Source organism: Coturnix japonica, chromosome 3, assembly GCF_054131305.1.
Source record: "Coturnix japonica strain WE chromosome 3, WE-NBRP24, whole genome shotgun sequence".
Taxonomy (NCBI): domain Eukaryota; kingdom Metazoa; phylum Chordata; class Aves; order Galliformes; family Phasianidae; genus Coturnix; species Coturnix japonica.
Window position 1 is genome coordinate 64,636,244 of NC_140665.1, and position 14,625 is coordinate 64,650,868.

General features: G+C 44.6%; 1 protein-coding gene across 3 annotated transcripts; it reads right to left on the bottom strand.

Moving 5' to 3' along the window:
* Window positions 1-3,528: 3,528 nt before the first annotated feature.
* On the bottom strand, window positions 3,529-7,935 carry MTRES1 (mitochondrial transcription rescue factor 1). 3 transcript variants are annotated; one of them, XM_015858650.2, is made up of 4 exons: window positions 7,849-7,935; window positions 6,076-6,517; window positions 5,066-5,138; window positions 3,529-4,002 (listed from the first exon to the last, which is right to left on the bottom strand). In XM_015858650.2, exons 2-4 carry the CDS (start codon window positions 6,507-6,509, stop codon window positions 3,826-3,828), a joined length of 684 nt encoding a protein of 227 aa, XP_015714136.1. In that variant the 5' UTR covers window positions 6,510-6,517; window positions 7,849-7,935; the 3' UTR covers window positions 3,529-3,825. The 3 variants fall into 3 exon arrangements, with proteins under 3 accessions (XP_015714136.1, XP_015714138.1, XP_085399785.1); XM_015858652.3 differs by having other exon boundaries at window positions 7,694-7,935; XM_085543659.1 differs by lacking the exon at window positions 5,066-5,138.
* Between the last annotated feature and the right edge of the window lie 6,690 nt (window positions 7,936-14,625).

Sequence of the window (14,625 nt, forward strand, 5' to 3'; positions counted from 1 at the left end):
GAGGAATGTTGTCTGGTGATTGCCTGAATACAGTGACACGAGCAAATTCGTGTCCATTCCCTATAGAGGCTGTTTCTAAGAGCCAAGATAATCTCAGCAAGTCGGGCTGAAGACAAATGAAAATTCCCTGCTTTGCTGCAGCCGTTTTTTCTGCCTTTCAGATGGCTTTTGTTCAAAGGAGCAAACTTGGCCCCTTCAAAACAACAGGAAGATTGCTAGGTGTTAGCATGTCTGGAACATACGTAGCCATACACATACTGACTTCCTATAGACTGGCGTTGCCTTCTGCCTATCAGGTCAGCACAACCTGCTGAGGTGAGTATCGTGTCCCTATTGACATACAGCTTAAATATCTCACCTCTTAACAGCTTTCTGAAAGGAACGTTGATACACCTCAGCTCTCTATTTTTCTCTCTTTCCTAGCCTGCACAAATTAAAACCTTTTCTTAGAAGCTCTGTAGAAGATGTAAAACAATACATCAAAAGGGAGATCAAGCACACGTTTGTTTACTGCCCATTAACTGCATTCAACTGGCTAAGAAAACAAGGTTTCAGATGAGGAGGATCCTTATGCTTAGGAAGTCAACCACTCTGTTATCATTACAGCCCCCAAATGTTTCATGTTCTAAGAAATGTTCTCACCTGTTCTTTTTCCTGTCCTCAGGTTCATGTAGTACACTCTCTTATAGATACATTTTTTGAGCGTCATTCATCTCTTTGTGAATTGTTATTTATGTGCAGCAGTGGGAAACAGAACTGTATCCTCAACACTCTAAAAAGGGACACTAATTTTATGCTGGAAGGAGTGCTACTAATTCTACAGCCCCAGGAAATACAGAAAAGAACGTGCAGGCTTTGTTGGTTATTTAGCTTTTGTTTCAGAGATTAAAGGGTTGTGAAACAGCTGGAAAATGCAATGTCTGGGGCTTGCCTGTGCTGAGGTAACAGCAGTGGCTGACAGGTGTTCTCACAGTGTGCAGTTCTGTTGATTGCATTTAAAATCTGTGGTAGGGCAACGTGGCAGGTTCACATCTATGGTTTTCCTGAGTAAATAGAATTCTGCCATTGTCACTGACAAAGCTTCTTCACTTCCTCTGTGTGACTTCACGTGTTTTTTATGGTTGCTCTGGCCATATGGGCTACACGGTGCTCATGGTCATCTCTGTGTAAGCACTGCTTTGAGAGGTGGTCTTCCACAGCAGAATGCTGGAGCAAACTCCAGATCAGCATCCCATCAGATCTGGGATACTTTCCTCATACCTCATCTGATGAGCAGGGCGTGAGCCCCTGTGCTATATCATTTTCATCCAGCATATCCCGTTTTATTTTTGTCACCTTCTGAATGGCATTCCTGCTGGTTAGTGATTGCACCATGAGAAGCCTGTTGGTGCAGGCAGGCTGCTGCTTGCCCTCTTTCCTGATTCACTTCATGGTGTGGCTGCAGTCCCCTCTGAGCATTTTTCTTTTCAATAATGGCAAGCTGAAAGGCATTCGGTTCTTATGGGAAGAGCTGTAACAGAGATGAAATAAAGCTGTTCTGCAGAATGCCACATTTTCCCTGCCCCAGCCTTCCCCCTCACAAGAGAAATGTGAATATTAAAAAAAACAAACTTGAAGAGTAAACCATAATCAGTTAAAAAATGGGCAAAATCACCACATGTCCAATTGTACAAAGATTTGCATTAATAGACGTAAGCAAAACAAATGGTGATTGCCAAAGACTGGAGGAAGATCACCTCATTAATATCTCCCCCTACACACAAATGTCAGATAATCATTCCCCATTTCCTTCACAAATCTCATTATGGTCAATCAGCGGTTTGTCACCGTTAACAGGCGCGTTTTGTGGTGTCGTGCCTTGGCTGGAAGAGAAAGCATTCCTCCCATCATGACAGTTTCAGGAGCGGTTACTTCAGTTAGCTCCAAGGCGGTGCATTAGCATGGTCTGCAGAGGTTCCCTGTGAAAACAAAATGCCCAGGTGCATGGGAGCAACAGGAGTCACTCGATAGGATCACATCCTATTCCTGAAACACAGAACATCCAGGAGTCTCTTTCTGTGGCAGATAATGCTGTCCTTTGTTCCTCTTGCATCTGCTCTCAAGAGTTCAGAAACCTGTGTGTTCTCCTTGGAGTGCTTGTCTATAGGTACACTGGATGCTCCAGTATTGGAGATGAATTTTAAGTTTCAGCGGTGCTCAGTTTGTGCTGCTCTCCCTACCATACACATGGACTCTGCACCCCTTTCCCCATGAGGGCTGTTGCAGACCAACCATCATGTTGAGTCCTGTATTTCACAGGAGCTGGTGGTTAACTGTTCTGATGTGCCATTGCAGGAGAAACAAATACAAACCAGGAATGCTTCAGTGCTATTCTTGTCCCTGTGGAAAAAAATAATTGCCTGTTCTTTTGTGGAGCAAGTTGGAGGTGAGTGATTAAAATCCCTTTTTGTTGATCTGCAGACAATAGAACTGAGAGACTGATGCTTCTGCCAACTGCAGCCCAGTTCTGTGAGCATTTCCCTGCTGTCCTCCCATGGATGACCACAGATCCTGCTCTGCAAGGCAGGCTGGCCTCCATGCAGCACACACTGCAGTGTGGGAAGCATGCAAAGCTATCAGCTCATCCTGGTGCCGTGCTGGTGCCATGGTTCTTTATGGACAGTCTGACAGTGCCAGGCAGAGCCTTCTGAAATGGATCCGGCTGTTGCTTTATCAGTGTGTACCAGATATACCTGAGTCTGATACCTTACATTTGCTTTGTGAGCAACAACTTCTTGCCTGCCCACTTAGATATCAGGAACATGCTAAGAAAAGCAGCCTGCTGTGCACTCCTGCTGCTTGATCTGGGCTGCCCTCCCCTCTGGGCTCTTCTCACTTGCTAAGGAGCAGACCGTGGGCTGAATGAATGCTCCCACCTGCACACACACACACTTGGATACACAGATGTTATACACTTATAAAAATTCTGTCTGTGCCACAGTTCAGAGTTTGTTGTTTCTGTTGAAAGAAGTGTATGTTCAACATTACAAGCGTGGGTGATTACTCAAGACACCTGCTCCCAGGCAGCACTTCCCTGCAGTAATACAGGCGTGTACTTCTAATCACAGCGTTGTCTGATCTTTGGTCAGATCTCTACAGCCACTTAAGTGATAAATTCTCCTTTAAACACCACGCTGAAATCAGTATGCGGTAAAAAACAACATCTCATTTTCTTCTGTTACCCGTGTGCCTCCTACCTGAGCTGCCTTCTCCATGAGGGAAGAGGGGATCTCTGCCTTGAATCCTCGGTCATTGTGAAGTTTCCTACTTGTATTACATCAACATACATGAAAACACAGTTGGTATTGTTAACCAGGATCAAATCAGTAATTAAAAAAGGAAGCAATACGTATGTTACGTATTTACATGTACGTATATATAATATAAAAAAAACAAACTGCGTAACAAATCTGGAAATAAAGCTAAGAAAGCAGCGCTGCTTGTGGCGTCAGCTCTCATATAACCTGATTAACAGAAACCAGGCAGCAATTAAACAGTGATCAAATTCGTCTTTATTGAGTCATTATATATAACATCTGTAAGGAAACTGCCTGGAGATACGAGGGTAGAGTATTTTATCCCACAGTATCATGAAACAAAACTAACTGCAAGAAGTGACGGCCGTTTACCACAGGAGCATTGATGTACACAGCAGAGGGAGATATTTCTAACACGAGCCCTTAAAAAAGGGTACTGTCATTTTGTTTAACCAAAATTCTTATTTAACAACAAACAACACGGTTTTCTGCAAAATAAAAATCTCATGCTGCCACGTGCAACCCCCTGCTACTTCAGTACGTCCTGTTTGGGCACCTTCAAGTTTTTCCAACGCCTTAAAATTACTCTGTATTTTTCACTCTCAGTCTTGTCAGACACTTTTTTTAAGACTACCCGCATCACTACAGCAGTTCCTGTTTCTTTATCTTCACCTATTAAGAGATCCAGCGTGTCACCAATTTTCACCTGGAAATAGAAAGAGAAGACGAGCAATCGTAAGCATTGCCTGGAGAAAACAAAGTCCCACAGTCGGGGCCACATTAATATTGCTCCTTTCATGCCATTTGTTCTCCTGAATCATTCAGGGGAGGAGGTGGGAAGGCTACTCCAAACCCACTACAGATCCATTCTCCCACTGTGAACTTTTAGGAAAGCCCCGGCATTAAGCAACTAAATGTCTCCTCGTGACCTTCTCTGTCAGGAGTTTTGCCCTTACTGAATTACAGCCAACGCCTAACTCTGTGGAAAAGGTATCGTTCAGGTTTATTACCAAATAGGGCTTCCTGCCAATCTTCTTCTATCAGCAGATACAAAGCAGCCAAATGCAAAGTTCTCCTTCCTTTCTTAGGAGCACCTTCAACTGAATAGTGCAGCTCAACTGTTTGTGCCCCCTTGCAAAATCCACAACAGCAATTTAAAGACGAGCCCTAACTTGAGGGCAGTGGGAACTAAAACTTCTCTCCTTACTTGCTGTTCACCACAGTAATGCCACCTGTATCCCCCTCACCTGAAGGGTACTTAGAGGTATGCTGGTCACCATCTGGGTGAGCTCTGTTGTGACTGAACATGGCCAGCTGGGCCTGCAGCCCTTTGGCTGAGTGTGTTGTGTCCTCTCTTACAGTCAAAACAACCTTTCCTGGGCTACCTCAGTTTCAGTCCGTTTCTATCATCAAACTTTAACCATGTGCCTACTCCACTAATACCTCAGATTTAATCACTCCTAATCCATCAACCTCGTATCTACCATTGCATCCTTCAGCAATAAAGCTCTGTCCTTGCTGCCACCTGCCTTCTCCTTGCTTTCAGCCCATTTCAATACAACAGCTCTCCCATGTGCCTTAGTGAGCAACACCGTACCCCAAGAATCACAGTCACACACACAGAAAGCTGGAAATGGTGTAGCCAATGCCATTCACCTCTGCAGAGCCATTTAGTGACTAATTCTTCTGACCCAAGTAAAAGGAAGGAGGTCACAGTTTAGTTATTTTCTTACACTATATTAAAATATTTAAATGTTAAAGAGTCTTACAGTTCTACTTTTCTTCCACAGTTTTTCTCCATTCAGCCTGAGTTCGTTATTGTAGAATGCATCTTCTACTTTACTGAAGAAAAACAAGGTTTTATTGCATTGACAGTATGCAGCAGAACAAATGCAACTGTTGATTTGCAAACAAACAAGAAAACCACCCACATGCAAAGCGGATTTTAGGACAGGACAGTCTTGAACTGGAATTAATCTTTCACAGATGGTTATTGAAATGGTAGATTATGGGCGCTCTGCACTATAGGTGCAAGAAATAAAAAGCTGTTTCTGAAGAGTTGTCTCCCAATTACCCAACAAATGAAATCCTCTGTCCTGCACCAGCCAGTTCAATTGTTTTTAAGCAATCAGGTTATCTAACAGCACTGCAATGTAAGGCTTCTGTAGGTTCAAGATCAGACTTATTGACGTAGAGTTGTATGCTGTTGTATATCTGGCTGACTCAATGTATTATTTACACTTACCCTCATCTTTTTCTACAGCCATTAAACAGCATGTTATTTATTCCCTCTGTCTTAAATTAGGTCTTTTTGCATTACTTAGTATGTTTTCTTCATTTTAAATAAATGATGATTGATAGAAAATTCCCCAAAACAAACAAGAACATTCACAGAATCACAGAATGACCCAGGTTGGAAGGGACCTCAAGGATCATGTAGTTCCAACCCCCCTGCCTGGCAGGGCCACCAAACATACACATTTACTAGATCAGGTTGCCCAGGGCCCCGTCCAACCTGGCCTTCAACACCTCCAAGGACGGGGCATCCACAACCTCCCTGGGCAGCCTGTTCCAGGACCTAACCCCTCTCCTAGTAAAGAACTTCCCCCTAACATCCAACCTAAATCTTCCCTCCTTCACTCCAGACATCCAACACTCCAGACATCCCAACTCAAAACAGCTACATAAAAAAGTAATTATTCTAACAATAAAGGGCATCAAACCTCAGCTGTTATCAGCATGCCATCTCTCTCACCAGCAGCTTCTTTTTCATACTTACTTTCTTGCAATGTCTAAGCCAGCTTTCATGACCACGTCGTATCGCAGAGACTGCACCACTTTTTCAAGATCTTTGTAATCTTTTACTACGTTGAGGTCGTTTTCCAATTCATCTTCCAAATCGCTTTCTTGTTCATCTGCCTCCTCTTCTTCCTCCTCCTCCTCCTGTAAAGTTCGTCTGCTCCTCTTAGAGCTTTTGCTACTTTTGTTCCGCAGAGAGAGTACTGAGATATACTCTGGAGAAAGTCTTAGTGCACAGAGTTTTACTGGGGAAAAGCTAAACCATCTTCGGTCGTTTACTGTACTTGCTTGACAGCTACAGAATATGCTTCTTCTCCAAGAGAGAAAGGGTTTATTAGAGGGGAATTTCTCCCACAGTCCAACCCAGACATTCAGTTTTCTAAACACAGTGACAGGCAGCCTGAAGCCAGTCATTGCGCACCCTACAATGAAATAAACATTCACGGTTAAAAACAAGCAAGTCCTTTGACTACTGGAAGGCTTTCTCCATGGATGACACAAGTTACAAGAAGCCAGTGCTGAAACCCCCAATGCAACACTCCGTTCCTCTTCTGCAGTTCAATATTAACTGTCTAAACATACCTATGGCATTTTGCTCCTCCATCTGACAAACCAATTGTAAAAGAAGCAGAGAGGTAGCTATTTCATAAAAAGCAAAGGGAGAGTTATGCTTGTTATGACTCCTCCTTGGTGAAAGCAACTTGCTCGAATCCACAGGTAAAACCCTAAAAGGTGAAGGTTTCTCAGCTCCAGGCTCTGCTCAGACCATGCAGCTCCTGGCTGATGGAGGGCTGCAAAGTGCTCCAAGTGGGAGCGAGCATCACCCCAGCACTCCAGCAAAAGCAGCTCAGCTCTGTACACTGCAACAGGGCTGGGGCCAGCAGCTCCTGGTTCTGCTCCTTCTGGGGCCCACCCCTCAGCTGGGGGCACCTCTCAAGCCACATGTGAGGCTGGCTTTTGTATGGCTGTGTGTGTACTGCATGTGACCGGAGGTTGTTCTCACAGAATCACAGAATGACCCGGGTTGGAAGGGACCTCAAGGATCATGTAGTTCCAACCCCCCTGCCTGGCAGGGCCACCAAACATACACATTTACTAGATCAGGTTGCCCAGGGCCCCGTCCAACCTGGCCTTCAACACCTCCAAGGACGGGGCATCCACAACCTCCCTGGGCAGCCTGTTCCAGGGCCTAACCTTCTCTTGAGACCAAAGTGAACACTGCTGAAACCAGAACGGGATTCCTGTGCAGTCAGCTGCAGTAGTGAAAAATGTGTGACTACTGGCTGCAGAAACACAACCACAACCCCTATGGCTCTGCTCTCACTACAGCAATTTCAACTATTAGACACACAGTTGAAAATCTGCGAACCTCCCTAAAGACTTACAGCCTCTTGTCAGGCCGGGGCCAGATTCCTACAAGCTCTCTGAAGCCGCCAAGATTGCCGTTATTTTACACTGCCGACCCAAATCCGCCCCCGGGGGCACAGGGGCTGCCGAAGCCCGGAGCCAAGGTCAGCTCCCGGCCTCCACCCGCGCTGAGCTCGGAGCGGAGCTCCCAGCAGCACAGGGCCGCAGACGCCGCCCAGCGCGGCCCTCACCTCGGCCCAGGCCCCGCCGTTGACGGCCGCCCAGGCCCGACCGCGGCCCGTCCCGCCGCTTGAGGGTCACGTTGGCCCCGCGTTTCCCTCCGCCTCGTTGCCGCGCTGCCCCGTTCCGGAGGGAGCCTCTCAGCAGGGCAGGCCGCCACGGTTACCTGAGTTCCCCGGAGCCACAGGCCCAGGCCCGCCGCCGCCGTCCCCGCGCCGCTGCTGGCAGGCCGGAGGTGGGGCCGCCTCAGCCCGCGCTCGGCGCCCTCTGCCGGGGCTACCATACCAATGGCTATCCATAATCCCTTCTCTTTGCAGTTTAGCCTAATATTAGGCCAGGTCCATCCCTCTGCCATGCCCCACTCACACCTCTCCTGGTGACCACTTTTCAGTTGTTCAGCCTTTGGGAGATTCTCCTTATCCACACCAGATGGGTACAGAGTGCAGTCACATCCAACCAGCAGCATCTTGCCCCGATGCAAAGGGCCATGTAAAGTTCAGGGTAGTTTTGGCAGATGGCAGAGCACCTCTGCTTTGAATTTCTACTTTAAAATGCCCTTCGTCTCATCAGGCAGAGAAATCCTCCCTTGGAAATTATCAGCAAGTATAGGAAGTGCTACATCTGTGGGGCTACTATTGCAAGGCAGCTGTTTAATTACACCTGCCTAAGTTTTGCCATTATATTTTCGAAGGAGAGGCGTTTATGTCAGGGATATTTTGTAGTGAAGCAATTCCTCTGGAAAGTTATTTCCCTCCCTGTAAGCCTCACTGGAAAGGAGGCCGCAAATATATTTACATCTTTATATCTTGAAATTTCCATTACCCAGGTCAGAGTTAGTCTGGCATTACACATCTTTACTGCATCCTCATACCAAAAAGCAAGATAAAGAACTTGCCTGAAGTGCTTCTGTCTTCTATATCTTTCTAATATGATGATACGATGGTCTATTCCAAATCCAGAATGCAATTAAGCCACTGTTCAACACCTTTTCCTGCAAGCCTTACAGTCTTCAGAATGTGAATTGTATTGCTCTCAGGTCCCTCTTCACTATAGAGAAAATGTAACATGGCAGACAAGAGCAGGCATCATGCACCCGCTTTAATGACCAACAAGACAAAAATGAAGGCAATATTAATGACTCCTACATCAACCCATCTTTCTACCCAAAATACGCAGACTGGGTAAAGACCGCAGTGCAATGTATCCCTTTCTCCAGTTTACCATTAGATGGCAGTGATTAGCTCCCTGACGAAGCTCTGCGAGCTCAGGCTCCCGCTTAGAAGCTTTACTCAGAAGCATTTTCACGTGGCACACTTCCATATAATATTCTACGGCATTCAGCCATAAAAAGATTAGTCTTCTTATGTTGATATCTCGGAGAGAAAATTCTTGCTAGCCTTTGACCTGTATGTTGGAATCTATAATCAAGAAATCCTTCTGCCATTGCTCAGGTCAAGTGACAGCAGTAGATCTACCGATACTCTTAGCATCTGAAAGTAAAGTCGAGGCCACCATACAGCCTTCCTAGCCCTGTTAGTAGCTGTAGCTGTACCATTATGATATAATGCTCTAACTACCATTACACAATGCTCACCTCACCAGACTACTTGTCACTGCAGAATTATCTTCAGAGTTACCTTGCTGTAACTACACACCCTGTAAAATACAGTGCTTATTTCAAGGTGCACTGAGGAGGTAACCAGCTGGTGTTCTATGTATATTTATATGGCCTGGGAAAACAGAGTGTCCCCGTGTGAGCACCACCCTTAACTTTGTCCATATTCATTTGAATAATGAGCTGAATCTCCCTGACCGCTAATTCACCCCTTCCAGTATTACATACCGACTGCAACTGATAGATGCTCTTTTTTCTTAGTCCACAGCCTGGAGACAATTCCCCTAACTTGTTGTTTACATCCAGTCCACGTCCAAATAATCCTACCACCTCTTTCTCTAAAGCATATCCCTGAAAGCTGATCCTTCCTGCAGCAGGAACTCCTTTTCTGCTGCCTCTCCCATTGGCACACTGTTCTACACATTTATCCATAGCATCTACTGTATCATTTCTACCGTAAAACATTGTGGGTTGTTGTTTTTTTCTCTCTTTAGGATTCCTCTAATGTCTCTAGCTTCTGTGTATGCTTCTGAATCTTGTCTCCTTTACTTACTGACTCTTTGAGTTGCCATTTCATCTCCCCCGATAGCAATGGCATTACAAATTTCTGTCACTTTTTATTGCAGCCCCTGTGTCACCCTGCACACAGAATCCATTTGTCTTTTACACTAGAATGCCCCATTGAGCCATAATCAGAAAGAAAAAGAGGATAGGCAGTGCTGACTACTTTAATCACTACTAAAGAAGCTGATAGAAGCCATCCTAATAAATCACAGCACAGCGACCCACCTAGACTAGAAATTAATAGAATGCTGGACAGCGAAAATCAGTTTTCCATCAGTAGCTAAGTTTATGGGAGGAAAAAGAGCAGCTTCCTTTAGTTAGCCTGGCATTCAGCCCAGCTACCCACAGGTTAAAGGCTTCATAGTTCCACCACTAATTCTTCAGCTCAGTTTGGCGAGGTTTGCAATGAGAAATGTTTTTCCTCCTTGCCTTGTTTAGTAATAAGATACAATGCCTTTGTTTTTGTAGTAGAAGTTAAAGTATGTGCTTTTAATACAGGCTTCTGGAAATTCATTCATTCTTCAGCAACCGTGATTGTGCTGGCTTTGATTGCAGCTCCAGGATTCATCTAGCAGCAGGTGGAAAATGCAACAAGAAGGAAAAATAATCAGCAAAGCATTTGTTATTTGAGACTTACTCATTAGCCACAACAGCTACATATTCCATGAACAAATGCTAATTAGTTTGAATTAGTTATTTACTTCTGTTTTCTCTGTATTCTTCTCAGATTAATGGCTTTACTACTTAGAATATAGCATTCTCTAATTGATAGCTCCTAGTTCAAGTTATACACACACATAACTTTAATATAATTAATTACCAAAGAGAGATTTTGGATTGTTCCCTCATCTGTGTACAGTTAAAGAGCTTATTTGTTTGTTTGTAATGTTTAATGTTGGGTTTGCTTTTAAAAGCAGAAAAAAAAGGCTGTTCAAAGTACTTCATGTTTCATTGTGACTCAGAGACATTAACATCAGTAGCATGTATAAGCAGTAGTGCATCAGGAAAGAGAAACGGATCTGTAGACTTCAATACACCCTATATATATATGGGGTATATATGTGTATATATATATATATATACACACAAAACTATATATATATATATATACACACAAAATAAAGGAAAAAATATGATTAAAGGTGCATTAGGGGTGGATGAAATGTCAGAACAGTCATATTGTTTGGAGTCAAGGATGTCTTGTCCATCATTTAGGTCCAGAAGTATGAAGAGAATGTGTGAATTACACAGTAGTAAAATCTATCTTCCATGAAAGTGCATCCTTGCAATGCTTTCCATTTAAACTCTGGATGCTCTCACTGATAAGTGTCCTATCGCTCTCTGTACCTTGTCTAATAACTTGCAGTAAAGAATTCCTCATCTAAAAAGACACCTGAAGTCTTAACGTGATCCATGATGCAGCTCTCCATCTTTTCAATTTCCCAACTTGTTCCTTGTCTAAGATGAAATGGAAAGAACAGATAATCTATCTTCTACATCTTGTTCATTCATGCATGTTTTAATCATACTCATTCTTGTTTTCTCTTCTAAAATAAACAGCTCCAGCCTGTTCATCAGAATGTTCCATGCTTCCTTTAAACTTACCTTGAATCATGAAGTGGAGGAAATGACTTTTGCTCCATGTCTTTAGGCCTGTTATCTGACAGTAAGTCTCATGAGTTCTGCAATGCTAGTGAAGGTGCACTTGTGAAGAAGGATACTTCAAAAGAGATGGGAAGATTTGATTATGTGGCTGAAACCGTGATGCTCTGGCAAGACAGATCCTTTCCACTAAACCAGCAGCAGAAGAGACAGACTAGATAAGGAAAATATACTGTTCTTTTATGTTAGCAAATATTGACCTGAGAGTTTCTCAAGGTAAAATCCAGCAAAAATGGACAACAAAGAAACTTACCACCAGAGGATGTCAGCATAGATCAGCATAAGCAGGCTAGACCGCGCACACTGGGAAGCTGCATTTCTCTCTTCCAAATTGTCCTTTGTAAAATGATCAGCATCTGAAGTATCAACACATGCTCACAGTTGGGGATTAAGTAAAATAATACAGTTATGACCCATGTGACTACTGAGAGCTGCAGTGCGCTCTGGCCTGAGCTTAAAATGGACAAAGTGCCTGAGATATGCCGTAGTGTGTAGAAAGTTTCAATCTATACACAGCCAAAAGAGTGAAAAGCTGGTTGGGGGCACAGGATCCAGTGATTCTCCTTGGAAACTGATGCTCCTAAAATATTTAAGCTTAAATGGATCAAGACTTTCAGATAAAGACGAGAGTAAATTAATGGATGTGTCATAGTTAGATCTCATGAATTCTGTTCAGTGCTCTGACTACATTCATCTTGCTAAAGCTTGTCCAGATTCAAATGCATTACTTTTAAGTTTCAGAGACTACTTCTCTATTTCCTTTTATAGATAACTACTGTTTACTGCCATCCATTTCAGAGGATCCTGTTCGCTAATGTCTTATGCAAAGTGACACAAGTCTTACTCCTGATCACTAGATTGAAAATGATGTATATTGGAAAGTTGAATCAACTTAAAAGAATATGCACATGGACTTCTATTTAACCCAAAAGATCGAAGTAGTTTTATCCCTTCTATTTGTTATGCTTTCTCATCGAATATGACATATTTAACCAGGAGAGATGTGGAGTGCTCTTCTGACCTTGAAACATAAAAAGAAGCAGAAAAGTGAGCATTTAAAAATGGTACCTAATAGTACACCTCAGCACCATGATGTATCAGCACCTCCACCCATCACCAATAGTTCTCACTAAACCATGTCCTTCAACACAGTGTCCAAACATTCCTTGAGCATCTCCAGGATCACCTCCCTGGGCACCCAATTCCACTGCATGACCACTCTTTCAGAGAAGCAGTATTTCCTAACGTCCAGCCTAAATCTCCCCTGGCACAGCTTGAAGCCATTCCCTCTAGTCCTATCACCAATTAGCAGTGATACAGTGCTCTGGAAGTTCATTTAAGTCACCTTACAAGACCTTTGCACCAGCTTCACTTTTTATAGACACAATTCCAGACCTCAGGTAAATGCATTGGCTAGAGAGAATGGGAAAGGCTGTCTGGTTGCTATTCCATCATTCCCCTCTGTATTAGCTTTGACTTTAAAGTGCCTCAGCTGCTGCTGTAACCCCAGGGGATCATGCAACAGCTGTACCACTGCCTTTTCTCCCATAAAAGGTGGAAGAGGTTGTAAAGGAAATTTTCCGCCTGGTTTATGATAGAACAGTCTTCACTGTGGCTGCTGGAGAGTCCTAGAATGGTTACATTCCTTTGGCATCTCCTGCAGTGGCAGAATGGGGATCTGGTATCAGAACAGTTCAAGGCCACAGTTCAAGGCCTCACTTCATTGCTGTGATTCATGTGACTGCTCCCATAGGGGATTCAGATCTCTGTAATCATGAAAATCCAACTTCTCGTCACCAGCCTTAAGCAGAGAACCAGCAAACACTGAGAAACATAAGATCCTCATTTTCGAAGAGCACTACAGGCTACGCCTCTAATAGTAAAGGACTGGAGCCTGAATATGTTCAGAGATTTTAAAATCAAATACACACCAAAAAACAAGGAAACATTACCCAGAAGTGCTTCAGGGTTTGTGTAACTCTCCTAAGATCTTTCATCTTGGAACAGAGCAAGGATCGCATCGATTCAGCAAGGCAGAACCTACCAGGGAGGATTCCCGATACAGTGTTTACTACACCAGTAGCTAGAATCTTATGTACAGGTTACAACTGGAAGAACCTCCTGTTCCACTTGTTACACTGGTTTCTTGCTCTTTAAGGAATAATGATAATAATAAAATATTCAGATCCAAAGAGCATCTGGAACTGCGAGCTGTGGTCTGAAGGCTGAGCACTGGTGGGAAGGTACCCACCCAACAGCCAGGGGGAAGGTGGGGCCTCAGCTCTTCAACTCTTCACTCCTTGTTTCTACCATCTGGAAATACAGCTTTCTTTACCTGTCCTTCATGCAGCTATGAGCTCGGTTTTTAAATAGAAAAGCCTGATGTTCTGAGGGAACTGGGGTTGTTCAGTCTGGAGGAGACATTATAGATCTGTACAACTTTTCGTTGTGGTGAGGTGGGAGTTGGCTTCTTCTCCTGTGTAGTGATAGGACTGGAGGAAACGGCCTCAAGTCGCACCAGGGGAGGTTCAGGTTGGAGATAGGAACCATTTCTTCTCAGAGAGAGTGGTGCTGCAGTGGCACAGGCTGCACGGGGAGGTGGTGGAGTCACAGACCCTGGAGGTGTTATAAAAACGTGTGGATGTGGCACTGAGGGATGTGGTTAGAGGACATGGTGGGGATGGGCTGCTGATTGGACTAGGTGAGCTTAGAGGGCTTTTCAAACCTTAGCGGTTCTATGCTTCCGTGATCTTCACAAGCAGAATTTATCGCTGCTTCTGATAAGAGATAAGAGATGACAAGCAGATGTGATCCCTTGTGGCCACGCCGTGCTGAAGCGCCAGAGCACGAGGTGGGCACAAAACAAAGGCACAGACGTTGTGCCCGCAGTGCCCACAGCTGGGGAGACGCAGCTCAGCCCCACAGCCGGACCGAGGCCGGGGCGGCGACGCAGCCAACACCTCGCGGGGAGCGTAGGGAGAGCGGGGTCGGCGCCGGGGGGCGGGGGCAGAGGTGCGGGTAGGAGGTGGGGAAGGCGGCGACGGCGGGGCGTCACGGCAGCCCGCGCTCCTATAAAAAGCCCGGGCGCGGCTCAGCCGTCTC

Excerpts from the sequence above, each read along its gene's own strand:
- MTRES1 (XM_015858650.2), bottom strand. The coding sequence starts at position 6,509 with ATGACTGGCTTCAGGCTGCCTGTCACTGTGTTTAGAAAACTGAATGTC. Across the intron at positions 5,139-6,075 it reads GGCTTAGACATTGCAAGAAA|TAAAGTAGAAGATGCATTCT; the intron begins GTAAGTATGAAA and ends GTTTTTCTTCAG. Across the intron at positions 4,003-5,065 it reads TGTGGAAGAAAAGTAGAACT|GTGAAAATTGGTGACACGCT; the intron begins GTAAGACTCTTT and ends TTCTATTTCCAG.